Source organism: Pongo pygmaeus, chromosome 8 (assembly GCF_028885625.2).
Source record: "Pongo pygmaeus isolate AG05252 chromosome 8, NHGRI_mPonPyg2-v2.0_pri, whole genome shotgun sequence".
NCBI classification, from domain to species: domain Eukaryota; kingdom Metazoa; phylum Chordata; class Mammalia; order Primates; family Hominidae; genus Pongo; species Pongo pygmaeus.
Genome location: NC_072381.2, coordinates 137,732,844 through 137,757,256, shown reverse-complemented (window position 1 = coordinate 137,757,256; position 24,413 = coordinate 137,732,844). Strand labels below are relative to the sequence as shown.

Genomic DNA, 24,413 nt, shown 5'->3' with positions numbered 1-24,413 from the left:
GCAGGGCCACGACGGGCACTCACGTTCTGCATCCCTGGCACCCACCCCAGCCCCTCCCACCCTGTGTCACTGTGAATCGCAGGATCCCAGTGGCTCAGTCGGGCCCTCATTCCTGAGCAGTCTGAGCCTTAGGTCACCATCACCTTCTCAGGCCGGCCAGAGTTTGCAGACTTGTCTATATCAGGGTTAGACCAGAGAGTGCTGAGACACAGCAAATCACCCAGCCTGTCCTCTTCTTGATGACTAAGGACAGGTCCCCTGCCAGGATTGTGACTCCTTTAGGGGAGGCCACAGTGACAGGGCAAAGCCTGGAGGGAGAGAGCCACATGGAGAGAGCGTGGGAGTCTGCCGGCTTCTTCTCGAGTCCTCGGCAAGGTGCTGGCCGCTCACACCGTGCACATGCAGGGAACGCCTAGGACCGGGGTGACACCACCAGGAGGAGCAGCGGGACAATCCCCATGCAGGGCTGGGAAGAGAGTCCACATTCCAGCTGCCAGGGTGAAACCCTCACACCACCACAGATCCAGGAGAGACACGGAGGGCACTGCCTCGGGGTGGGGAACATGAGCTGCTCCCCAAACCCAAGAAATGTCGAGCCCTACGCTTCCTTCCTCATGGGAAGTGGTGCAAGGTGAGACGGCTTGTCCTTTATCTTGGCGGGCACAACCAGGGTGACGCACGTCACCAAATTCCTGAAACATTCATCGGAGAACAGCCTTCCGCATCTTCACAGGGTTGATCTCCCACACTCTGGACGTGGGTTTACAGGGTGTCCAGAGTACTTGCCACTTGGCAATCAGCATTAATAGGATCCACAGGGCCAGGCGTGGTGGCTCATGCCTGTAATCCCAGCACTTTGGGAGGCCAAGGCAGGCAGAACACCTGAGGTCAGGAGTTCAAGACCGGCGTGGCCAACATGGTAAAACCCCGTCTCTACAAAAATTAGCTGGCTATAGTGGTGGGCGCCTGTAATCCCAGCTACTTGGGAGGCTGAGGCAGGAGAATCACTTGAACCCAGGAAGCGGAGTTGGCAGTGAGCCAAGATCATGCCACTGCACTCTAGTCTGGGTGACAGAGTGAGACCAAAAATAGGATCCATGGATAGCAGGCTAGAGTGTCCAGGTGTTTGAGGCACAGACAACACTGTGACAGGGAAGAGTCCTCTTAGCCCTGGCTGGGGCTGTGAAAGCATGCTGTTGTCTGTGTCGGGTGCACGCAGACTGTTGTCACGCGCTGCATAACGATACTTCTGTCACTGGCCAATTGCGGGGGGGTGGGGGGGTGGTCCCATAAGATGGTAACACTGGGTTTTGCTGTACCTTTTGTATGTTTAGATAGGGGTGAGCGTTCTGGTGTGCACCCGCTCACACGTCCCCTCCGGCCTTCAGAGCCCAGCTCCCTCCCTCCCAGGGCGTTGGCTGTGACGTGGGTGACTTCCTATGGATCTGAGGTTCTGCGGTCCTCACAAGTGGGCATCCTCTTGTCTCAGCTGCAGGATATGGGGGCCCTTTCAACACCCTCAGCTGCAGGAGGTGGGGACCCTTTTAATGCCACCCCGAGGCCTGCGACTCCCTGCACTTTTCACTGTGACTTGGCTCATCTGGGTCTGTCATTTGTTCACGCGTTGGTAGTGACCAACGTCACCGTCCAAGTTCACAGTCACCATAATGATGCTTTCCCCACACCAGGCCAGCGCTGAGCGGCCAGCACCCCCTCCACCCCACCCACGCCCTCCCCCGACCCCTGCGTCTTGGGAAGTGGTCCTGCTGCCCGCAGGAAGTAGTCCTGCCTGCCCATCACACACTAGTAAGGGTGGGTCCTGCCAGGGGCAGCCTCAGTCCACAAGCTTGTCCTGAGGGCTTGCTTCTAAGACAGCCCTGGTTCCAGGATTCTCTGGGCAGGGCCCCAGAAGCAGGCCTGGGACGGGCATGTGTGTGCTGTGATGAGGGGCTGGGAGAACCCGGTACAAGACGGGAAAGGCCTGGCAAGGGAGTGGTTTCCAGCAAAGTCCTGCAGAGAACAGCTTCTGCCTGGTCCTGCAGGCCCCACGGAGCAAGTCCAAGCTGTCCACCCCGAGGCAAGGGAGCTGGGCCTTGGCATCCTCGGGGCTTGGGTGAATCGCCCACGGAGATGCGAGCTCCCAGGCAGTCTGGCTGCTGGAGGGCTGGGGTACTTCAATAGCCCAGAGGCCATTGTCCAAAGAAAGCCACAGGTGGAGGCCCGATGGGGATGCCCAGACACTCACTTGAGGTGACGTTGGGCGGAACCTGGACAGCGTCCCCCACACTCACGTGTGCCTTTCCGTCCACAGGAGAACGACTATCTTCAAGACTGCCTCGATGCAATCCAGCAAGACTTCGTGATTTTTAACAGAGAAAAGTGAGTGTGTTGGGGGTGGGTGGGCGTGGTGGCAGACAGGAGGAAAATGGGGCTAAGGTTAAGGTTTTCTTGGCCACGTGAGCTGGCACCTGTGGGCCTGGGGTGCGTGGCCCTGCTCTCTGTGGAGGGGAGCGGCGGGAGGCCCCTGCCAGGCTCTGGCATGTTTGCGCTCCACACGGGGCCCAGGGCTGGAATCTTCTGGGGAGAGACTCATCATTTGCCCAGATAAGGGATGGTGACTTCCTAGGAGGCCTCATCAGAGCCACATCAACTCCCCCACCCAGGCATGCCCTCAGTCTCTCAGCAGACCTTTCCTGAATGTCAGGTCCTAGGGGACAGAAAGGGCACAGATGACTGGCAGTGGGCAAGGCAGGCCAGAAATAGCAGCAGCTGCCACGGTGGGGCCCAAGGGAGGATGAATGCCCCCTCTGCCCACGTGGGGCAAGGAGGGCCTCCTGGAGGAGGTGTGTCTGAGCTCTTGGAGGCAGGACGTGCAGGGCGGCGCGTGCAGATGGGTGAGGGCACTGGCTGGCACCCTGGGGATCAGACGACCAGGTGAAGAATGAGGCTTAGCCGAGCCTCATTCCCAAGTCACTGACCTATGGCACCTGCACATCCAGGCCTTTCGGCTTCTGGCTGGAAACACACCGAGCCTCGCCAGCATGCTCACATGCCCCCACCCGTCCCCAGGCTCCCTGCCGCACCCAGTGTGTCGGGAGCATGGCCTTTCCGGCAGACACCCAGCCTATGGCCCATGCTTGGGCATCCACGCCGTGGCCTATCCCGTGAGCCCGTGGGCAGGTCCTGGGACCGCGAGGCCAGGGAGGTGGGGGCGTAACGCCCTCTGTGTGTTCCTGCCACCCCAGGCTGAAGAGGAGCCAGGACCTCCTGAGCGAACCTCTCCCCACCCCTGAGTCCAGGGATGCTGCAGAGCCTGTGGAGGACGAGGCGGAACGCTCCACCCTGCCCATGTGCGGCCCCATCTGCCCCTCAGCCGGGAGCGGCTAGGCCGGGACGCCCGTGGTCCTCGCCCCTCGAGCTGCTTTGGAGACTCGGCTGCCAGAGGGAGGGCCATGGGCCGAGGCCTGGCATTCACGTTCCCACCCAGCAGCCTGGCTGGCGGTGCCCACAGTGCCCCGGACACATTTCACACCTCAGGCTTGTGGTGGTGCAGCGGACACCTGTGGAGGGCATTGCCCGTGGGCCCGAGACCCTCCTGGATGGAGGAAGCGCTGCTGGGCGCCCTCTTACCGCTCACGGGGGGCTGGGGCCATGGATGGGACAGGAGTCTTTGTCCTCGCTCAGCCCCGAGGCTGTGCACGGCCCTTCTCACAAGGTGACCCTTGCAGCGCAGGCCGTGGGTGCCCCAGGCTCGGCTCGGCTCGGTTCTTGGAGGTCAAGGGCGTGGGTTGGGGTAGTGGGTGGGGAGGTGAATGTTTTCTAGAGATTCAAACTGCTCCAGCAATTTCTGTATAGTTTTCACCTCTGAGAATTACAATGTGAGAACCGCTTGGTGTTGCGTGTTCTGCGTATGTCCTGTGTCTGCCCGGCCGTCAGGCCTGTGCCTGCAGTTTCTGGTTGGCCTGGACTTGGGGCGGGCAGCTCCTCAGGGCAGAGCTCCCCCAGAGCTCCAGGACCATGGCTTTGGGGTGGGTGCCTGTCTCTGTGGTCCTGGAGCTGTAAGGCTGGGGAAGGCAGAGATGGTCCTGGAGGCAGAGGAGCCCAGGACAGCACCGTGCAGTGGAGCCACCGTAGTGCCGGACAGTGCTTGGCCCTCCATAAAGGGACACATCCCTCGTGCGGCTGGGTGGTTCTGTCGTTGGAACTGTAACTGGGTAAACGGCCTGTGTGCTTCTCTCTGGTCTCGCTGGAGGAGGATGGGCTCAGCCCCTCAGCCCAGCGCTCCGGACAGGCCTGCACTGGTTTTCTCTGGGGAAATGGGTGTGGCGGGTCTATGCCCCCTCGCAGGACAGCGGCCATAGTGGACACGTGCCTAGACCTGTCCGTGAGCCCCGCTGCACCCCTGGCAAACAGGGCCCTCCTGTCCTTGGCTGGGCTGCGAGATGGAGATGACAACGGCCGAAGAACCGGCCATGCCGCGAGCAGAGTCAGAAGTCCGAGGGGATAGAATGCAGCTTCCTGTCCCCCACCCACCCTTGTCCTCTGAATCATGGCAGAAACTAGTCTTCCAGCCCTCAGCAGCTCACATGGGGGACACGGCACCCAAGTCACCACCAGGAAGGGTGGCCCGGTCCCTGCGAAGGCCCAGAGGCGTCGTGTGCTCTGTGGAAGTCTGGCGATGTCAGAGACAGGCTCGGGGGAAGGACAGGTGTGGGGGTGTGGGGAACATGGCAGGGTGGTGCACCTTGTCCTCCTCCGAGACACTGGTGAGGTGTGGGTACTGTCTGGTTCCCTTGGTCACCCCCCACATGGGGGCAGAGTGGGAGATGCTGGTGTGGGGGACATCAGCTCCCACATCTGGGCCAGAGGGAGCCCCGGGAAGGAAATGCTGAGGGCCCAGGGCCTCCTCCAGGGCCACTGCCTGGGATCTGCACAGCTTTCTAAGAAGCCCAGGGTCAGAGATGGGCCCGTCTGTGGTCCCCAGAGACCATGGCAGGAAATTCTCCATCACCATCGGTGCATGGGCAGGGGCCAGAGAACCGGCGGCACAAGGTGTCCCTGGCTCTCTGCTCATCATTGGCCAGCAGTGAGTGCCCAGTGACTGCGACCAGGCCCTGCTCTTGGGATGAGGACAACCATCTGGGAACATCCACGCACCCTTTATGAGACACAGCACGCACCAGCACCGCACACGCGCGCACCCTATATGAGAGACAGCGCGCGCCAGCACCGCACACACGCACACACCGAGAGACAGCGCATACGCACCATTTATGAGACAGCGCGCGCCAGCACCGCAGCCACGCACCCTTTGAGACACAGCGCGCACCAGCACCGCACACACCCTTTACGAGAGACAGCGCACACCAGCACTGCAGTCACACACCGGGGGCTCAGGTCAGAGCCTCATAGCTGCCAGGCCTTGAGTGCTGGGCCTGCGTCTGTGAGCAGCGCCCACCCTGGTGGCAGTGGCATGTGCTTCACTTCCACACACTCCCGTGCCTGCTGCCCAGCCTTCTGGGGTGGCTCTGGCTGTCCAGTGAGAAGGTGGCGGCGGGCGGGGGGGGACCCTCCCTCTGCCCCGCCCTCTGCCCCGCCGTGGCTGTTGGCTGCCCTGCCGGCCCTCTTTTCTGTGAGAGGATGAGTGCCTCCCTGCCATTCAGGGGAGAAGAGCTGCGAATGCAGGAGGAGTCAGACCAGCCCACAGCCAGCCAGGCCCCGCCTGTGCAGAGACGGCGTGGGGGAGAGGAGACGGGGCCTTCCATGCACAGGTGGCTTCAAACCCAGACGTCTTTAATGGGCCTGATCCACATCAGAGGCAGGATGACTCCTGTCCAGGCGGTGGGTGGCATGCACAGGTTCCTGGCTACAATGTCCTCAGTGTACAAAGCTGCTACTAAGAAGCCTACGGAAATACACAATCTGTAATAAGAGGACAGTATCTTCCTAAAGGATCGCAAAACTTCCCTGGACGAGGGCTACACGAAAGCTTAGGTGTGGGCCTTGGGGTGCGTAAAAGGGACCCTCCACGGGCGGGGCTGCGCTGTACCAAGTTCTGATGGGTCCCTGAAGTCTCAGCAGCTGTGTGAGGCAGGAGGGCTCTGCGCCCGCTTTCCTCCCGGGCCTGCGATGGGCACAGGGCTCCGAGGAGTGGCTGTGGGAGTGTGGGGCTCTGTGAGGCAGTGACTGGTGGTGGTGGGGAGGCGGCGGCAAACGCCCACCAGGCAGGACTCGGCCCCTCGCCGGTTCGCCAAGAAGCCTGGTGTCCAGCTGCTGCCACGCTGTGAGCCCGGCAGGTTCCCTGTCCCCATGCTGGGCCCAGTGGGCACTGGGGTGCCTGGGCTCAGGCTGCCGGCATTGTCCCTGCCATGTGGCGCCACCTCACCCTGGCAGTGTCATCTCCCCAGGTTCAGCCCTTCTCTTGAGGGGCTCTTGGCAGCAGGACCTGGGACCCCACAAGGAGAGCCTGTGGGGAGGGGGAAGGCAAGACCGCCAAGCACCTTCGAGAAACTTCTACAAAAGAAAACGCTAAGGAGGGGGGCGAGTGCCCCGGGGCCCCCGTGGCCTCGGGTGGGGCCAGCACGGCTCACAGGGCCGGTCCTGGGCGTCTAGGAGAGAGAGGTGATGTTGGAGCGGCCGCCGGGTGGTGCCATGATCTTCTGTGCTGTGCGTCGGGCGATGTGGTCATCAGCCTGAGACCCTGAAGAAAGGGCAAAGGTGGGCAGGGCAGGGCAGGGGCAGGGGCCCTTCTCTTCAAGGCGGGAGGCAGAGTCAGTGGCTGCGTCAGTGGGTCCAGGACTGGGGAGCCCCCACACACCTGCACCACCAGAAGGCCAAGCAGACCAGGTGCCCGGCAGGCCTCCCATCCCTGAGGCCCGGGGTGCAGGCGAGGCTGCCCAGGAGATCATGGAACCTGCGGGGACTGCGGGCTCCAGGCTGACCCCGCAGGAAGCCCTTCCTGTCCCAAGAGGAGCCCGGGCCAGTCCTGCCTCGTCCATGCTGTGGGTCCCGGGTGATGAAAGGCTGCCCCTGGCCTCCCAGACAGTGCCGGGTTCTCAGGGACCTGCCCCCAGGCCTGAGTCCCCAGGTGGTGAGCAGGGCTTTGCTGTCACCTTCCTGGGTCTGGAGAATGCACCAGAAGTGACGCCAGAGGCCAGACCCTGACAGCCTGAGCCCTCCTAGGCACTCCTGTGTATCCCTCCAGGCCCAGGACACAGCTCAGACCCCTCAGCGCTCCCAGGCATTCCTGCATGTCCCTCTGGGCCCTGGGACACAGCTCAGACCCCTCAGCTCTCCCAGGCATTCCTGTGTATCCCTCCGGGCCCCAGGACACAGCTCAGACCCTCCCTTGTGCCTCATGCTTGGTTCTGGGGCCGGCTGGGTGGGGACCTGGATTCCACATGATCCTGAGATCCTCGTCAAGGCCTCCCACCTCCCCTGAGGCTGGATCCATGCTCACTCCTGGGCTCCATGTGACAGCCTCACCCCAGTGCCACTCTCTTGAAGGTGAGGGTTCATCACAGCTGCCCTGGGCAGACAGCAGGCAGGAGGGGCCTCCCTAACTGGGCTCAGCCCTTGGCCCCCACAACACCCCCAGCATCTCCTGCCCCAGTCCCCAGCTGGCTGCCTTCCGTGTGCAGCCCCTCTGGGCACAGGTTGGGCCCTGGTACCTGAGGCCCCGGATGCTCCGGCAGAGTCCCCCACCCCCACTGGTGCCCCAGGCCCAACTCACCAGATAGGCTGAACCCCGACTGATGTAGGTTGCGCACAGGAGGGACTGAGATCTTGCCTGAGCAGGACGCGCGGGCCTGAGCACCACTCCCTGGCTTGGCAGGCACCATCACCTCGTGGACGGGCCCGTCATACAGCCCACGGGGCACGCCGTGGATCTCCGCCAGCTGCCAGGGGGTGGGGACAGAGACAGGGCATGAGGGGCTGAGCATGAGCAGCTGGAGGGCTGGGCCTGCTCTGCGCCTCTCCAGTGCCAGCTTCAGGAATTTGGGGCTGCCCTGGGGGGGTGCTCACCCCACGTTCACACACGCCTCCCTCCTTGCAGTCCTCCCCACACATGTTTAATGCCCGCCTGTGGTCCCACCTACACGTGTGTGCAAACGTCCCTCCCCTCAGTCTTACCAACACAGGCGCACACGCTCAACCTCCCTCCGAGGCCCCACGTGCACTTGTGTGTGCGCAGACACCACTGCAAGTGTCCCTGTGTGTGTGTGAAGCACCTGGTGGTCTGGGCAGGCCACACCTGCTGCACTGTCAGACACGGATGATGCCCGGCAAGCGTGGCATCACCACAGTAAGAGACCGGAAGGCCAAGGGGAGGGGCTCCCGTGGCTGAGCTCCTGAGAGCCCGTGTGGAGAGGAGCACATGCCCCGGTCCACAAATCAGCGCGCACATCTGTCCATGGGGAATCCCAGAAGGACCCACACTGAGGTCCAACTGGCAGCTCCCGTGGGGAGCTAGGTTTCTGCTCACTTTTTATCTGTATTTTCTCTAACAACCGTGGATGACTTGGGTGGGACCCAGCTGCCGTTCACAGGCGCTTGCAGAGCTGATCCAGGGCCTGAAGGTCCCAGTGCCATGGGGGCCTCCCCTGCCATCTTGCGGGAGCAGGCTCTGCTCCACTTAGACCCACCAGGGCCCTGGGCAAGCAGCGGCCCCGCTCCGTCGTCCTGACCCCTCCGGGGGCCGGGCCAGGCTGACCAGGGGTGCGTTCTGGGCTCAGAACTCAGCGCCCACCTGCCTACCTGCACAACATCCTCACGGGTGCCGCCCTACCCTGTTGCGAGCCTTGATCCTCTTGTAGACGAAGTCCGGGAATGTTTTCCGAGGGACAAAGCGGCCCGCCCCCGGGGTGACAAACATCTTCCCGTCCTCCAGCACCACTCGGCCCTGACTTATGACCACAGCGGGCGCTCCCCGGCACTCCACTCCCTCGAAGATGTTGTACTCGACGTTCTGGGGAGAGAGGCCCGAGGGTCCAGTGCCTCCACGCCGGGGCCCAACAGTCCCATCCCCGTTGAGCCACTGGAGCACTGTGGCCGCCCAGCGTGGAGCAGGCCCGGTGTGCCTGCACTGAGCCCCCAGCAAGATGCTGGAACTGAGGGGTGGGAACTCGGGAGGAATGCCCCCCTCGGCCTACGGACCTCGTTTCTGAGTCCCATTTCTCTCGAGGACAGAGGAGACAGGCGAGGGCAGGCAGGGAGGGTCACTTCTCCCTTGGCTAGGCAGGTGCACACGCCACCGCTCTGCCCCAGTGTCCTCCACGGCACAAGGGGACCACAGATGCAGCGGCCACGCAGCGAGGTGATGTGGACAGGGCCCGTTTCAGTGCCTGGCCTAGGACAGGCTGTGTGGACGGCCCTGGGATGGCTGAGGCCACTGCTGCTGCCACGTGGGCCTCTGTCCTGTGCCTCTCCTGGGAAGGCTGCCCCGGGGTCCTGGCCCCACAAAGGCCAACCCTGACTTACAGCCGCCTTCTCTTACCAGATTGTGGCTCTTGGCAGAGATGATCTTGGTGGCCTTGGGGTTCCATATGACCAGGTCAGCGTCAGAGCCCACAGCCACTCGCCCCTTCCTTGGGTAAAAATTGAAGATTTTGGCAGCATTTGTACTGGTCACCGCGACGAACTCATTCTCATCCATCTTCCCAGAGGCCTGGGGAACAAGAAGGCTGAGCTGAGGGCGAGGGGTGGGGCTGGGGTGGGGCTTGCGCGAGGACAGACACTGGGCCACCAGGACCCCACAAGGATGGATGCCAGGCCACCAGGCCCCTGTGAGGACAGACGCTGGGCCACCAGGCCCCCCACAAGGTTGGACAGCAGGACACGGGGCCCCTGCAAGGTCGGATGCTGGGCTGCTGGGACCCCACAAAGATGGATACCAGGCCCCCGCGGAGACGGGCACTAGAGTGCCACCCAGGCAGCCAAGATCCTGGGCTCCAGGACAGGGCTCCAGCCACGGCCCTCGCCATGGCAACACTCAGGGGGTAAGAACGCCTGCCAGGCTGCACTGGTGAATCAGTGAGCCCATCTCAGTGATGCCTGCTGGTCTGCCCCTTCCTGGGCGAAACCTTTCTGCATTCACTTTGTGGGTAAAGCTTCCACGAAGGTTCAGCGAGAGTGAAGCTTCAATGGCAACACCTGTGTCCCCTGAAGGACGTGACAGTCTCCTTGGGGAGCCCTGGAGGCTGGGGAGGCAGGAGCAGCTGAGGGGAAGAGCTCAGTTGCCGGGGGAGGTGGGGCTCAGGATGCGGGAGGGCGCAGGACAGGGCGGTGTGCGACGGGTCCTGAGGACATCGCAGGGGAGCACTAACGTCGCAGCGTGGAGGCCCCATGCTGACCCCTGGGCAAACACAGTGTCCAGGCAACACTAGAGTCTGCTGGGGGGCGGGGGGCTACCAGCTGCCCCCGTTGCTGTTGGAGTCTCATCTGGAGGGGCCAGAACCACGTGTCTGAGGCGCCCTGGGTGGGGGATCTGCCACCCCGGAGCCTGTGTGCTCTGATCTGTTTCACGAGTGTGCACTGGTTAGATGGGCTCCCTTCTGACCAGCCATCAGAATCCCACCCACAGCCGCTTCCCAGACGGCGTGCCCCGGCCAGGTCTGTGCTCACCACACACTTCTCCCAGACCACCGACATGCGCTCCTCAATGCCGTTGGTGCCCTCAGGGATCAGCGTGAAGTTGTCCTTGCCCACAGCCTTCTGGGCAGTGGTGAAGGTGCAGTGGGCGCTGCCTGTCACCTGGAGGTCCCCGCTGAAAACAAGCCAGGGTCAGAAGGGCCCAGGGGTCCTGGCCTTCCTGAGCCGGCAGAGGCCAGGTCAGCTCCAGCCCCCTTGGCCAGCACAGCCGCAAGGGCTAGAGGTCATCTGAGCGGCTCTCGCTGGGCAGAGCTGGTGGCTCTGTGCAGGGGAGCGGGGACTGGTTCCTGCCAGGGGAGGCCCCCGCTGGGACCAAAGGGCTCAGACTTCCCCCACCCATCACTGTCTGGGCCGCCCCACGGGAGCTGTGGGAGAGGCCTGGGGTGTGAGGGCCACAGCCTTGGCAGGGTGTGCAGCGGGTGGCCGACCTGGGGCCACCTGGAGCGGCTGCTTACCTGGACAGCAGGCAGGTGAGGTGGTCTGCCGTGGTGGGGTCTGGATTGACAGGGGGTGATGTGACGAAGGCTGCGGCCTTGGCCCAGTTCTTGCTCCAGTAGTGCGAACCGTCGGTGCCCAGGCTGGCGGTGATGGGCTCCCCAAACACGACCACCCCTGCAGCATGAGGCCCATGAGAGGTGCCCCGCTGGCCACCTGCACCCCCTGGGGCCCCAAGCACTGCTGCTGCCGACACCCACGACTGCCCCTCACTTTCCTCGCCTGGGACAACTTGTGCCCAGTCTAGAGTCCCTGGCCCTGGGCAGGAGGTGGGGCAGAGGCCTGGGTCCCGGGCAGACGTGGTTGGCCCTGGGGGTCCTTCCGGGAAAGGGAGTCTGGCCTGCGGACGCCGGGTCCTCTCTCTGCCCACACCCCACCCCAGGACCCCGGGCACTCCAGCGGGGCCAGGGCGTGCCTGTGGGCTGTGAGGCACAGTGAACTGCATGGCAGCTGACCGGCCTGGGGTGCCCTGGCCATGGCCTCACCAGGGTTCCAGCTCACAGCTGAGGCAGCTCCCACCAGTGGGTGGGGGAGAAATGCTCCCAGGTGGGGTGGGGCACCCCCCGAGAAGAGCCTGGCAGGCGGGGTACCCCTGAGAAGGGCCTGGCCTGCTGCCCCGAGGCTGCTTGGTGTCCTGAGCGAGGCCCGGGCCTCACCCCTGCAGACCCCCATTCACCTGAATGCCTCAGAGTCCTTTTCCCAGTTAACTGAGTAGGTTTCAGTTTCAACCCTCGAAGCAGGAAACACATAGAAGGGCACCACCCACCACCCCCCCCACCCTGCCCCCACCCTGCCCAGGGACCTGCACAGCCCCAGGCAGGCCCAGAAAACGAGGTCTCTCAGGACTCAGTGGGGACAGCAGGAGGAGGGGAAACCAGACCAGATCCAGAGGCTGCCTAGGAGACACCCCCTCATTTACCCGTCACCTGGGTTCTGCGCCCAGATCCTTGGCCCTCTCCAGCCCCAGTGATTGCTGGGGCTCCCTGGTCCCTCTGAGCCCAGTAGCCTCTGGGGGACCCCACAGTCAATCCGCTGCCAATCACAGCTCTGGGTGGGCCCCCTGGGCCTGAGGCTCTCTGTAGTGCCAGGCTCCAGCGGGCTGGCATTCTGTGGGCAGGTGGCACCCCGGCTCTGGACACAGCAAATAGCAATGTGGGGGGCCCTCCATGTTGGAACTGGAATTCTCTCTTAGAGACACTCCTCATCATTCCATTCCCCCCACCCCCACACCCACTGGAAATGGGATGAGCAGCCCCATGTTTTGCCTCGGGCCCCTGGTGAGCAGCTGCTGCTCCAGCGAGGCTGGAAACTCAAGTCCAGACCCCGCCCCAATGCAGGGACTCAGGTCCAGCCCCCCACCCTGATGCGGGGACTCAGGGTCCAGCCCCCGCCGCCCAATGCGGGGACTCAGGGTCCAGCCCCCCACCCTGATGCGGGGACTCAGGGTCCAGCCCCCAACCCTGATGCAGGGACTCAGGGTCCAGCCCCTGCCGCCCAATGCGGGCACTCAGGGTCCAGCCCCCTGCCCCAATGCAGGGACTCAGGGCACCTACATTTCCCCAGGGCTGCACCCAGGAGGCCGAGACCATGGCACCTCGGCATCAAGAGGTGGGGCTGGGTGCTCACCTCTGCGCTTGGCCTGGGCGATGGCGTCGGCCGCCCCCTTGCTCATCACCTTGGTGATGTACAGCGGGCAGTTGGCCTGCTTGGCGATGGTGACAGCTCGGTACACCGCCTCAGCCTCCACCTGGGGACGAGATGAGAGGGATGAGCCACACGAGGGCCCTGGGACTCCAGACCAGTGTGGGCAATGGGGATGCCCAGGGGTCACCCATGGGATCCCAGGCTCAGCAGCCTAGTAGGAGCAGCCCAGCCTTGGGCTCAGTGCCTGGGCCTGCCGACACCACCTTCTGGGCCTCAGGTACAGGCTGTAGGGTTGTTGGGGGGATGGAGGACAAGTGCCTGGCACGGGGAGGATTCATGCCTCCCAGATGAGGTCAGGGGGAGCACAGTGGCAGGGCCAGGAGCCCAGGGCCAGGGTCAGCACAGCCCCAGGCAGCAGTGGTCTGGGCGGAGTTGGCTTGGGTGTGCTGTGGTGCCCTGGGATCTTACCTCCTCAGGGTGGCTGAGCACGTGGCCCTCGGGGCCAGTGATGCCGAGCTCCAGCAACCGCTTCTGCTCCTAAAGAAACCAACAGGATGCCTTGCTCCAGCCCTGAAGGGAGGCTGGGCCTTGGATGCTAAGCCCAAGGCTGGGAGGCCCCATTCCCCAAGTGGTCCTGGACCCTCAGGCCTCCCAGAATTTCCCAGCCACAGAACACTCAGAATAGAGGGCAGAGGGGCTTGGAGAGGTGCGATTCCTGCTCCCTGAGTTACCAAGGAGGGGACAGCTCGGATAGGGGAAAGTGGCTCGCCCAAGGCTGCAGGGCTCCTGACTGATGGCGCCAAGACCCCACCCCCCCTACTATGCCCATCAGGCTGCCTCCCCCAGCGGGGGCATGTGTGGGAGTGTGCACGGGCAGGGAGGGCTCTGCAGGTCAGGAGTGGACAACCGCTCCTTCCTCCAGCACTGCCCTTCCGTGGAGATTTGCACTACAGCGTTTACTCGTGTCAGGGAAGACACGGTACCGGCCAGGAGAAGCAGCCCCAATACTGAGGCTCCCTCCCGCTGTATGTGGAGCATCTGCTGGACCCAGGATGACCTCCTGACGGTGCAGCCGGGGCCTGGCCTTGGGCCACAGAAGTGTCTGTGATGCCCCGATGCCCTCGCAGCTGGACGGGTGGACGAGGACACTGGGGACCCCCCACGTGCCCCTGCCCGAGTGCCACCACCTTCCTGTAGAGCTCAGGAGGTGGGCAGAGCCCGTCCCGCCCCAGGAAGTCTCACTGTGGGTTTGCAGTGGCAGGGAGGTGTGTCCTGTGTGGTGACCCCCACTGAGGTCCCACAGGGATGGGGTGCCCCACTCTCTGAACTCCATCTGTACTTGTGGGTGCCTGAGCTAGAGGGGAAAACAAGGTGCAGGGCCCAGGGACTTGGGGGCCAGGCTGCCTCACAGCCCCAAGGGCCTGGGGGGTCGGTGCCACTGCACGCGGGCTCAGGCCCTCCCCAGCCCAATGGGGTGTGTCTGAAGGATGTGGCCCTGTCAACATGGGTGCCCTTGGCTGGAAGGTGGTAACCCAACCCCCAGAGGGGACCCCGCTCCACAGGAGGGGCCTTGATCCATGGGGTTGACACTTTGGTTTTGAGGTATTTTGGATAAGAAGTGTTGATCAAGGAGAAGCTGTTTTATGGCCTCAAAGCTCCCCACCATCCCCCAGTCTCTCTAACTCACTGGTTGACCTTTGATTCGGGGTAAGCTATAACCCTCCCTCAAGGTTTTGTGGGATTCTGTGCTGATGTCTGCATATCATGAAGGTCACCCTCAGACCCCCGCCCCGCCCCACAGGCAGCCCCTGCCACACCGGCAGCCCCTGCCCCACGGCACGTCCCGTGCCTGCCCCACAGCAGCCCTGCCCCACGGCACCTCCTCCACGATGTCCCCATTCTCAGCGTGCACCTGGGCCAAGGCCCCCAGGTCCCGGATGATGCTGAAGATCTCGTACATCTGGGAAGAGAAGTGGTGGGATCCTGGGTGGGACTGCACCTGCACCAGCAGCAGCCTGGGACACACCTGCCCACTCCCTTCTCCACGCCTGCCCTTACCTGGCTGTCGCTGCACTGGCACCGGTCCTTGTATGCCATGAAGACTAGGAAGGAGTTCACGCCTGGAGAAGAGGCAGGGGTCAGAGGCTCAGCCATCACCAGTCAGACAACCCAAGGAGCCTCTGCTGCTCCTGCCCACTGGAGGGTTGGGGGTCTTGGGCCCCTCCCCCGCAGTGCTTCCCTCGCTGGCTGGCCAGCCCTGCAAGCAGACCCCCGCTTCCATGCACACACCAGCAAGCTGGGAAGTGAGGCGGAGGCAGCTACATCCAGGCCCTCCTTGCCTGTTCCTGTGCTCCGGGTTAGGAACTGATTGTCCACCCAGCGGCAAATGTAGGTGAGAACCCCTCACACCCATCCAGCAGACCCCCCGTTACTGGAAGAGCCACTGTGCCTGGGCTCTCGGCCTGAGTTCCACTGGCTCCCTCCTGGAAGTGCGGCCCGGGCCGCGCTGTGCTGGTGACCTGCATTCTGGCAGTCCAGCACATCCAGCACCTGCCTGCAGGGCCTTGGAGCCCCACTTGCCATGCCTGGCTCACAGTGCAGGCTTGTGGGACCGCCCAGATCTCAGGGCTGGGCCTTCTTGTTTCCTGAGCAGCCAGAGCCCATCCACCTCCCCCAGGACTCGGGACTTGTGTGGGGACCGGCCTGGGCCTGGAGGCAGGATCCCAACCTCCCATCACTCAAGCCCACCCAGCCCATGGCACCCCCTCCTCGCTGGGTAGAAAGTGCTAGTGTGACAAGCTAAGGCACACTGGGGAAACTGAGTCACCCTGTTGCCCCCCCCCCCCCCCAAGCCATCCCTCCAGGTAGCAACCTGCATGTGACCTGGAGTTTGGGGTCTGCCCCCGAGTGTCTGATGAAGGTGATGGTTGGGATGCAGTGCTGTCCCTGCAACACCACCCCGTGGGCACAGGACCAATGACTCCTGCATGGCGCTTGGGGAGCAGAGGCCCCAGCACTGCCAACACAGGGTGAGAGGAGGTGCAGGCCCTGCTTCCACCTCTGCTCTGAGACATGAGGCCACAGGCCCCCGGGTCCACTCACAGAACAGCATGGGTGGCAGAGCAGCTGCCTGGAGTGAGGCCTAGGGACTGAGGATTGACGGGCTCCACCAGCCCCCAGGCAGGGAGGTGAGGGGTCCTGACATCAAGGGGCCCGTCACCCTCTGGGGAATGGGAACCCAGAGGAATGGCCTTGAAGAAATGCCCCTGCCTCCTTCAGGTCTGTAGGGAATGGGTAGCAGGCGTCCCTGGGTGTGCCAGGGCCTGACAGCCTCCTGGACTTGCTTGGGCTCCATCCCGCCCCCACCTCCAGGATGGAAGCTGTGGGCCGGACTCAGATTAGGAGAGATCGGTTATAATCAGATATGCCACTTGTCAAACCCACTATGAAACTCTGATGTGGTTTTAGCTTCAGGGTTTTTTGTGGGGAAAAATGTTAACTTGTTTATAGACTGATTTGTTTTAGCATCGGTGACAACAAAGAGATACGGATTTAAAAGGCTCTTGCTCTGAAAGGATCCCCAGATGCTACGAGAATGGGGAACCGCTGCTCTTCCACCCTGGGCAGCCTCTTTTTCTAAGAAACGAGGGACCTGCTGCATCTTTTCACCGGGAGGACAATTCCAGGATGGGTCCCTAGGATTGGGAAAGAGAAGGCCTCTTGGTCTAGAGCCTCTGAAGGTGAGATGGGCCTTCAAATGACTTTTCTCCAACTTCCACTCAAACCTGGACAACAGCCCCCAGGGCAGAGCAGCACCATCGGCAGGACACAGGGTCAGGGCAGAGGCCCCTCCACCAGGCTCCATGCCCGCCCTCCAGCCCCTCCAGCCGCCCTCACCCTTCTCCTTGACCAGGGCCTCTAGCTCCTCCTTGATGCTCTCGTGCCAGCGGGTGATGTCCACGTGCAGGGAGTAGTCGCAGCAAGCCGCGCCGTCCGCCCGCTCCCGCCACTGCTCGTAGGCTGCCAGCAGGCTCACACCCGTGTCAGGAAAGACATGGTCCACTGTGAAGGCAGCACGGTCAGCAGCTTCCCCCACCGGTCCCTGGTTCCCACCTCTGCCTCCTCCACGGGAGATTCTGTTTCATGTTCCCAAGAGACCAGAGGACCATTTGAAGGAGACACAGCAGAGGCCACCGGCCCCTGAGAGAGGATGACACTGCCACGAACCTGTTCTGTCGCTTTGTTCAAAGAGGAACCTTCTGTCCCAAGTCCCCCAGCCACCCTCTGAGCACAGAAGGGAGAGGGGAGAGAGGAAGAGACCCACCCCAAACCATCCCCACTCCCACATCGCACTTGGAGGAGCACAGGAGGTCAGGGCTTTGCCCTGCCTTCAGCTCCTGTCTCAGGCTGGGTGAGGCACCCCCAGAGCCAGGCTGGGCCAGTGCGCTGTCCAAGGTGCTGGGCTCCACCTCTGGGTGCCTTCCTAGAACAGTGGGAGCTGTTTCCACAAGACTTGAAAGGGGCCATCCTGCCCCTGCACACAGCCATCATGCTGCTGCCCCACCAACCACACACCCAAGGCCCAAACACTGCTCACTGGCCTCTCCTGGTACAGCCGGAGACAGCTCCAAGCCAGGTGGTCTGACAGGAGGGCGCGCCCACCAGGGATGCCTTCCTCCAGCACAGCCCTCCCTTGGGCCCCCATGCATCCCAACAGGATGAAGTGGGCACCCACTCTCCCTGCAGCCACCCACAGTGCCAGCCTGGGCCTGCAGGCCAAGGAAGACAGAGGCAGGACAGAGGCCAGCCTCGTGTCTGTGGTGTTTCTCTGTCTTCGCAGGGACCCACAGCTGGCCGGGTGCCTTGGCACTGGCACGAGGCAGGTGGTCTCGACTGTGCAGACGTCGTGACCAGCTTGGGCCGCCCCCTGAAGGGCGTGAGCAGTGGCCAGTCTCCTCAGATTGCAAGGTGGGCTGCTGCTGGTTTTTCCTCCCTTTGTGGCTGAGTAAACCAAACCAAGCTGTGATTTGGTAATGGCTAAATGTCCCCGCGAGGTGTCTCAGGGTCCTCAGAGCTGCCCTCCCCAGCGTGCCAGGGACACAGAGCAACTGGCGTGCATTAACTCACACATGCCTCACAAGCTCATGAGGCCAGTGTTTTACAGATCAACAAAGTGTGACTTATAAAAAAAAGCCAGCTGAGTTCATCTGGAGTCACACAGCTAGAAAACCATAGAACCAGGTTCAGCTAGGTTCCTCAGACCCGTTCTCAACCTCAGCAGTGATGTCTGTGCCAGACGGATGCAGCAGAGTGAATGGCACCCAAGGCCACACAGTGCAGTCAAGGTCTAGGCTCTGGGGCCTCGTCCTGGCTCCTGAGCTCACCACGTGCTCATGGTGGGCAGGCAGACTCCCCTCACCCGCCTGTTAAACTAGGCTTAGCTGAGCCCAGCTGGGCTGAGCTCAGAGGGTTTTAGGAGGAGAGCACGTGAGCCGATGGGTGTCAGGATAGAGCCCGTGCCGGGCACGCAGCCAGCATTACAGAAATAGCAACTCTGGTTATTTTCTGATGGGATAATAATGAGCATTGCTTTTATCTTTTTCTAAAAATATAGTCTCCATCCTTAACTCTTCTTGACGTGAGCAAGAACCTTCCAGTTATCAAGCTCCCAAGCCGTGTAGCTCAAGGTCAGACATGTATCTGGCATTTCAGAAAGCAAGACCCCTCCCCTCGCCCAAGGCATTTGAGTTTTCCAAACCCCAGCTCTGGGCCGGCTACTAGTGCCCAGGGAAGAACAAGTGGACACACGTCAGGCACTGATTTCCACTCCTGGAAATCCCAGGAGCATTCCAGAGCTGGCCACGCAGAAACACCCAGAGCGAGACACAGGGATAAGAAAGGCACTCCAGGTTCTCAGACAGATGCAATAAAGGGAGACAGCTGAGCAAGGCACCTTGAGGCGACACGCCTCCTCCCACACACACCTGGCCAGGGGGAGGGGCGGCAGACGCTGGCTGCCCCCTGTAGAGGAGGAGACCCAGACACTCACAGATCATGGTGGTTCCTCCTGCTAGCGCTGCCTTGGTGCCCTGACAGAAGTCGTCAGCCGGGGTCATGCCCAGGACGGGCATCTGCAGCCTTGTATGGACGTCAACGCCACCGGGAAGGACCATCAGGCCGTGGGCGTCAATGGTCTTGATGCCCCCAGGGACGATGAGGTTTTCTCCGATTTGTCTGAAAGCAGCAGAGATTTCACTGGTTACAGGGAGCCCAGGTCAGAGCCCAGATGGGCTCCCAGCAACGCAGCAGAGCTAAAGCGTTTGCGTGAGCTCCAAACCCCGAGGAAAAGGCCAGCACGGCCGGCCACTCACTGGACTAGCTCCTCGGGAGTGCCAGGGAGCAAAGCATCCCTCAGCGCAGCTCAGGACGGTCACTGCAGGGTCTAGCCTCACGCAGACGCCACGCCCTGTGGTTTTCCACTCAGGTCCCTGGTTGCTACTTTTTTGACTAGAGGAGGGAGCAGCTTGACAAACAGAAGCAGGTGCACTAATAGGTGTGCGCACCAGTATTTAGGAAGCACCTGCTGTGAGCCAGGCACCGTACTAAGTGCCGTGATGAACAAAGAAACGCGGAAGCCGGTGTCCTGCTTTCGCCCCACAGCCACCCGACATACCTCTGCCCTCACCAAAGGCTGGGGCTCTGACAGTGGCCACCAGCTTACTGCTGCCAAGGATGGGTTTGGAAAAGAAGAAACCTCTCCCATGGATTTCACCCAAAAGTCAATGCCTGGATACCACGTGACCAGTGTGTGTACACGAGCTGGGAACATACTTTCATCTGCCTGGATACCACGTGACCAGTGTGTGCACACGAGCTGGGTACTATTTTCATTTTCGGCAGAAACTTACTTTACCAAGCCGTCTTCCACGTGCACGTCAGCGTAAAAGGACTGGTCGTCATTCACGATCCTCCCACCTCTGATGAGAAGGCGGTCACTCTGTTGGGAACAACAAAGGATAATTACTCTCCAAACTGAGTTACTCAGTAACACCCTTGGTGCAACTCCTTCCTCTGAAATTATGATTGAAACATTCAGGCAAAATTTCTAGACATAAAAACGAGCACAAAAGCCTGCAGCGGTTTACTATTCCCCAAGAAGTGGCACCAGGCGCTCAAAAACAGCTGCCCCTGGAAGCGCCACGTACGCCCCGGAGCTGCTGCTCAGGCCTCACTGAGGGCAAAGCCCGTGTTGGTGAAAGTGTGGCAGTGCCACAGGTCATATTTATATCTTCTAATTTACCACTGGATTGAGGAAACCCAGCCTGAGGTGGGAGGTGAACGCTGTCTCATGGCCTCCTGTGCAGCCTCAGGAATCCTGCTCTCCTCCACCCGGTCTTCCACCCACATGGAGGAGGCTGGGAGCTGACGGAGCTGGACTTTGGTTCCACCCAAACACTACAGACCAGTGATGGTGCCAGGAGGTGGAGGCAGAGCAGCGCCCCCACAGGCATGGTCCCCACCCCAGGAGGCTGCCTCCCACTGAGGGGAGACCAACAGCAGCAAAAACACATGTGCACAGATCATCACAAATGGTGACGAATGTGCACAGCACATTGAGGGCACCATGGCAGGGCCGTGAGAGAGGCGCTGGGAGAAGGACCTCTGGGGCCGGGGTGGCTGACACAGGGGCAAGGTGGACATGGTGAGCATTCCAGCCAGGAAGCAGCCTGGCCCTGGGGCAGGAAAGGGCTTGAGCTGCCATCAGCAGACCTGGGAGAAGGCCGAGGGCTGGAACCTTCTGGTGGGGTGGTGGTGCCAGAGGCAGGTGGGTGCCCAGAGCTTGGCAGGGGCAGGATATGTAGACCTGGGGACTCCATGGCTGCCCCGACTGGGGGCCTTAAGCAGGTTTCAATCCTGGTTTGATGTTTCAAAGAGATCGCCTTGGCTGCTGTGTTAGAAAGTAGATTGTGATGTTTAACAATGGAAGCGGGATCATTGCTGGGGTGATTTCTGAGTGAGATGAGGGGCTCTGGGACAGGACTATGGGAAGGGACGGGAGGAGAGTGGATTCCAGAGAGGCTGGGAGTCAGAATGGCAGGACTTGCTGACCAAGAGGCCATGGGTGTGATGGGGAAGAGACGGGGTGACCTCAGGTTTCAGTGCAGCTCGGACGCACTCCCAGTGGGGCACAGAGCGTCAAGCTGGTGAGGCTGGCTCTTTGTGGGTCAGCCCTGGCAGCACAGAGCTGTGGCATTAGACAGGGATTGACTCCAGTGCTTGGTAGTCATAAATCTACTTCTAAGAATCCTACCAGATGGCCGGGAAGCAGAAGATTAGGCAGAAAGTGGGGTGTCACTGATGCGACTCTGCATGACCGTCAGAGGTGAAGACCTGACCTCAGTGGAGAATGGGGGAGAAAAACACAAAAAAGGAATGAAAGGAGGTGGAGAAGGACACACGCACGGGCTGGACTCGGCAGTGCTTTTCCCTTCACAGTCTCGCGTGCGCCTCAGCACGCCCTGCAACTGACCAGGCAGGACTGACCGTTTGCATTTAACAGGGAGGTCTGGCCGCCTGCTCTGGGTTTCCAGGGCCCACCCATAGGTGGCCAGGGCCCTAGCCTGGGGCTGCAGCCTTCACACACCGTCAGTCTGAAGCCAAGAACATTAAACTGAAACGCACAATTGGTAAAACTCTCAGAATGAGAAGGAGTTCATTATCTAGGAGCTCCACTGCAGGATTCACTGCTGACATCTAACTGTGGGGCTGTATTTTCAGGATCCCAGTGACTTGTCAACTACTACCCCATAGTCTACAAACGGTTGGCAGAGTATGACCCAGGCCAGACCCAACCCTCTACCTGTCCTCATACAGCCCTAGGCTAAGAATGGTTCTTGCATATTCACTGAAAACAATAACAAGAGTATATCATGACTCAAAAATTCTATGAAGTTTACACTGCAGCATCCACAGATAAAGTTTTGTTGGAACACAGTGGTGCCCATTGACTTCCTAAGTGTCCAGGACTGCTTTCCTGGCAGGGCCAAGCAGCCGCGACAGGAACAGCGTGGTCCACAAAGCTGACACCATTTACTCTCGGGCCGGTTGTGGAAGAAGTTTTAGACCCTTGGTCTACAGAGCTGTCTGTTCCCAGCCGCCGCACCTCTCCTCCTCCTGCCCAGTCCCAGCTTAGCGCCAGGCTCAGCCCTGACCCGGAACCACCATGCATTTGCAGAGCCTCTGTGGCCGCATCAGGCCCTGGCTGCCTTCCCGGCGCTGTCCCTCCTCTTCACTTTCCATCCCTCCCAGGGGACCCATGCATTTTCAAGAAAGCCCTAGAAAATGCAACCAGGCAGAAGGAGGCTTAAGGAGGCTTGAGGAGATGTGTGGTCTGGGCTCTCTGCTCATAGGCACCCAAGTGTTCAGGCACCCGCACTGAGACTGGGTTTGGAACCCAGAGGAGACGCAGCTGGGGTGTGGGGCCATGCTCTTCTTACTACACTCATCCAGATGAAGGTGAAAGTTCCCGGGAAGCAGCCGCCCCTCCGCACTGACATGGTTGCCTGACCTGCCCTGGGAAGGGGTCCTCCTGCCACCCCAAAACTCGACCCCCACATGCCGGATGGCTAGCAAGACCTCCTGCATCAAGACCAGACCCAGCCGGGCAGAACCCTCTGGAGGCAGCAGCCCCTCCCGTCTGGAGAGAGGAGGGCTCCTTCCTCGCTCAGCGTCTCAGGGAGTGGAGCCCACAGCCCACGGCTCGAGCTAATATCAGAGGTCAGACCCCACGGCCCTCCCGCCGAGGCCAAGTCCAGAATCGGGTCTGGGACCCCATGGACTCCCCCGCCCAGGTCCTGCCGGGTCCCGAAGCCTCCTTCCTCCCACCCCAATCTCCCGCCGCCCGAGTGGGGAGGCTTTGTTTCTGGCAGACCGGGACCTCCCGCGCCGGTGCGTGTGGGTGCTGGGGAGGGGCCTCTGCTCTCGAAGGTTCAGGGGCTGCCGGGGCTCCCGGCCAGTGGCCCTTGACCGCTCGCTTTCCTTGGAGTCGCTGAAGCCAGTTTAGTGGAAGGGTTCGGGGCCACCAGGGACTCCGGCCAGAGCGGCTGGGGCTAAATCGCTTTGTCTCGGACAAAGAGCTCCCGACGCGGCGCCAGTGCGTCCAAGAGGCGGGCGGCCCACGGGCTGCGCCGGGAACGGCATCTCCCCGCGCCCCGGACCAGCCCGGGCCAACAAAGGGCCGCGTCCGCCCGCCTCGCCCACCCGACCGCCGTGGGAGGAAGGAGCCTCTAGCGCTCCGAGAGACAGGCCGCCCGGTCCCGGGTTCTCCCAGGGCGCAGCCGAGGCTCCCGGAAGCCGGCAGGGCCGGGTCGGGCCTGGATGCCCCGCTCCGTAAGGGGGTCTGCGCGGCGCTCGCGGGGACTCTCGGACCCCGGGGCGCGAAGGAGCCGGGCAGGGAAGGGCGGGCGCCAGGACAGGCGCCAGACGCAAAGGCAGGGACCCCCCCACGCACAAGGCCAGGAGGGTCCGCCCCGCGTCCAGGCCCCACTCCGGGCGGCGGGCAGGGGGCGCCGGGCGAAGCGGGGCCGGGCTCACCGTGATCCGGGGGATGCTTTTCTTGCCCTGGAAGGACATCCTGCTCCTGGGTGTCTCTGGCAGGGGCTGCACGAGCGGGGGCGGGCGGGGGAACGCGTGAGCCGGGACGCGTGCGTGGGGGCGGCGGGAGACAGACTGCGAGCGCGCGGGGCCGCAAAGCTGCGTTCCGGTCCCGCCCCCGATAGGCCCCGCCCCCACCCCGGCTCCGCCCCCGGCGTGCCCCGCCCCCGGTAGGGCCCGCCCCCCGGAGGCCCCGCCCCGCCCCGGGCCCCGCCCCACCCCGCCCATCAGCCCCGCCCCCGCCCTCAGCCGCTCCTTCGCATTAAAGCCCCCCACGCTGGGGCGGCCGCAGGATCTGATCTCTGCACCACGGGCCCCCGCGCGGACCCGCGGACGAGCGCTGGGTGGGGATTTCAACCTGCTCCAGCTGATGTGTGCGGAGTTTGCACCCCGGGGAGACGAGGGAGAGAGTCGGGCCACGTCCTGCCAGGCCCCGCCCGCGCCCCGCTGTCCTCCAGCGCGGAATCCAGGTCCCGGGAGACGCGAGGCGCCCAAGGCCCCGGGATTCCGAGCCAGTCAACCCCGGGCCGCGACGCTCTGGGAACCGCACCCGTCCAGGAAGGCGCCTTGGCCAAAGTCGGCTCCTTCGCAGATGACCCGGGCCGGGGTCCGAGCGCCAGGCTGTGACCCCGCGAGGCTGTTCCACGCTGGCCGCGAGAGACGGAGGGCAGGAGGAGGGGCGCGAATAGGAGAGACAGAGAGACGGCGAGACAGAAAGAGGCGCTCGCGCTCCCCAGGGACCGGGACGCGGTGGCGGGCGGGACCTCGGGCGGGCGGGGGGCCGGTGGTCGCAGGACCCAGAAGGCTCAGGACCTTTACGGATGGGGAGGACCCAGCAGGGGGGAGCGGGGGCGGGGGAGCCCCACGCCCGGCGTCCTCCGGGTGCGAGGGTCTCGGGGAGTCCGAGCCCAGGCCCACGGCCTCTGTCCCGCGGCCACTACCTGCTGGGGGTCCCGGACCTGGGCCACACC

The 24,413-nt window shown here is 62.5% G+C and overlaps 2 protein-coding genes across 5 annotated transcripts in view; one reads left to right on the top strand and one right to left on the bottom strand.

The window, feature by feature from the left end:
* Positions 1-3,907, top strand: part of STK32C (serine/threonine kinase 32C) — a 102,734-nt gene extending 98,827 nt beyond the window's left edge. For all 3 annotated transcript variants that reach the window (XM_054503354.2, XM_054503357.2, XM_063670415.1), the window contains 2 exons: positions 2,312-2,379; positions 3,246-3,907. In XM_054503354.2, coding sequence (XP_054359329.1) covers positions 2,312-2,379; positions 3,246-3,387 — 210 coding nt within the window. In that variant the 3' untranslated portion in view covers positions 3,388-3,907. The remainder of the gene's footprint in view (positions 1-2,311; positions 2,380-3,245) is intronic.
* Positions 3,908-5,772: 1,865 nt separating this feature from the next.
* On the bottom strand, positions 5,773-23,570 carry DPYSL4 (dihydropyrimidinase like 4). 2 transcript variants are annotated; one of them, XM_054435508.2, is made up of 14 exons: positions 23,383-23,570; positions 19,698-19,786; positions 18,839-19,023; positions 16,687-16,851; positions 14,848-14,909; positions 14,669-14,749; positions 13,258-13,326; positions 12,772-12,892; positions 11,106-11,262; positions 10,624-10,765; positions 9,497-9,667; positions 8,789-8,968; positions 7,733-7,898; positions 5,773-6,700 (listed from the first exon to the last, which is right to left on the bottom strand). In XM_054435508.2, the coding sequence occupies exons 1-14, from the start codon at positions 23,419-23,421 to the stop codon at positions 6,609-6,611; spliced, it is 1,719 nt and encodes a 572-aa protein (XP_054291483.1). In that variant the 5' UTR covers positions 23,422-23,570; the 3' UTR covers positions 5,773-6,608. The 2 variants fall into 2 exon arrangements, with proteins under 2 accessions (XP_054291483.1, XP_063526483.1); XM_063670413.1 differs by lacking the exon at positions 8,789-8,968 and having other exon boundaries at positions 23,383-23,551.
* Between the last annotated feature and the right edge of the window lie 843 nt (positions 23,571-24,413).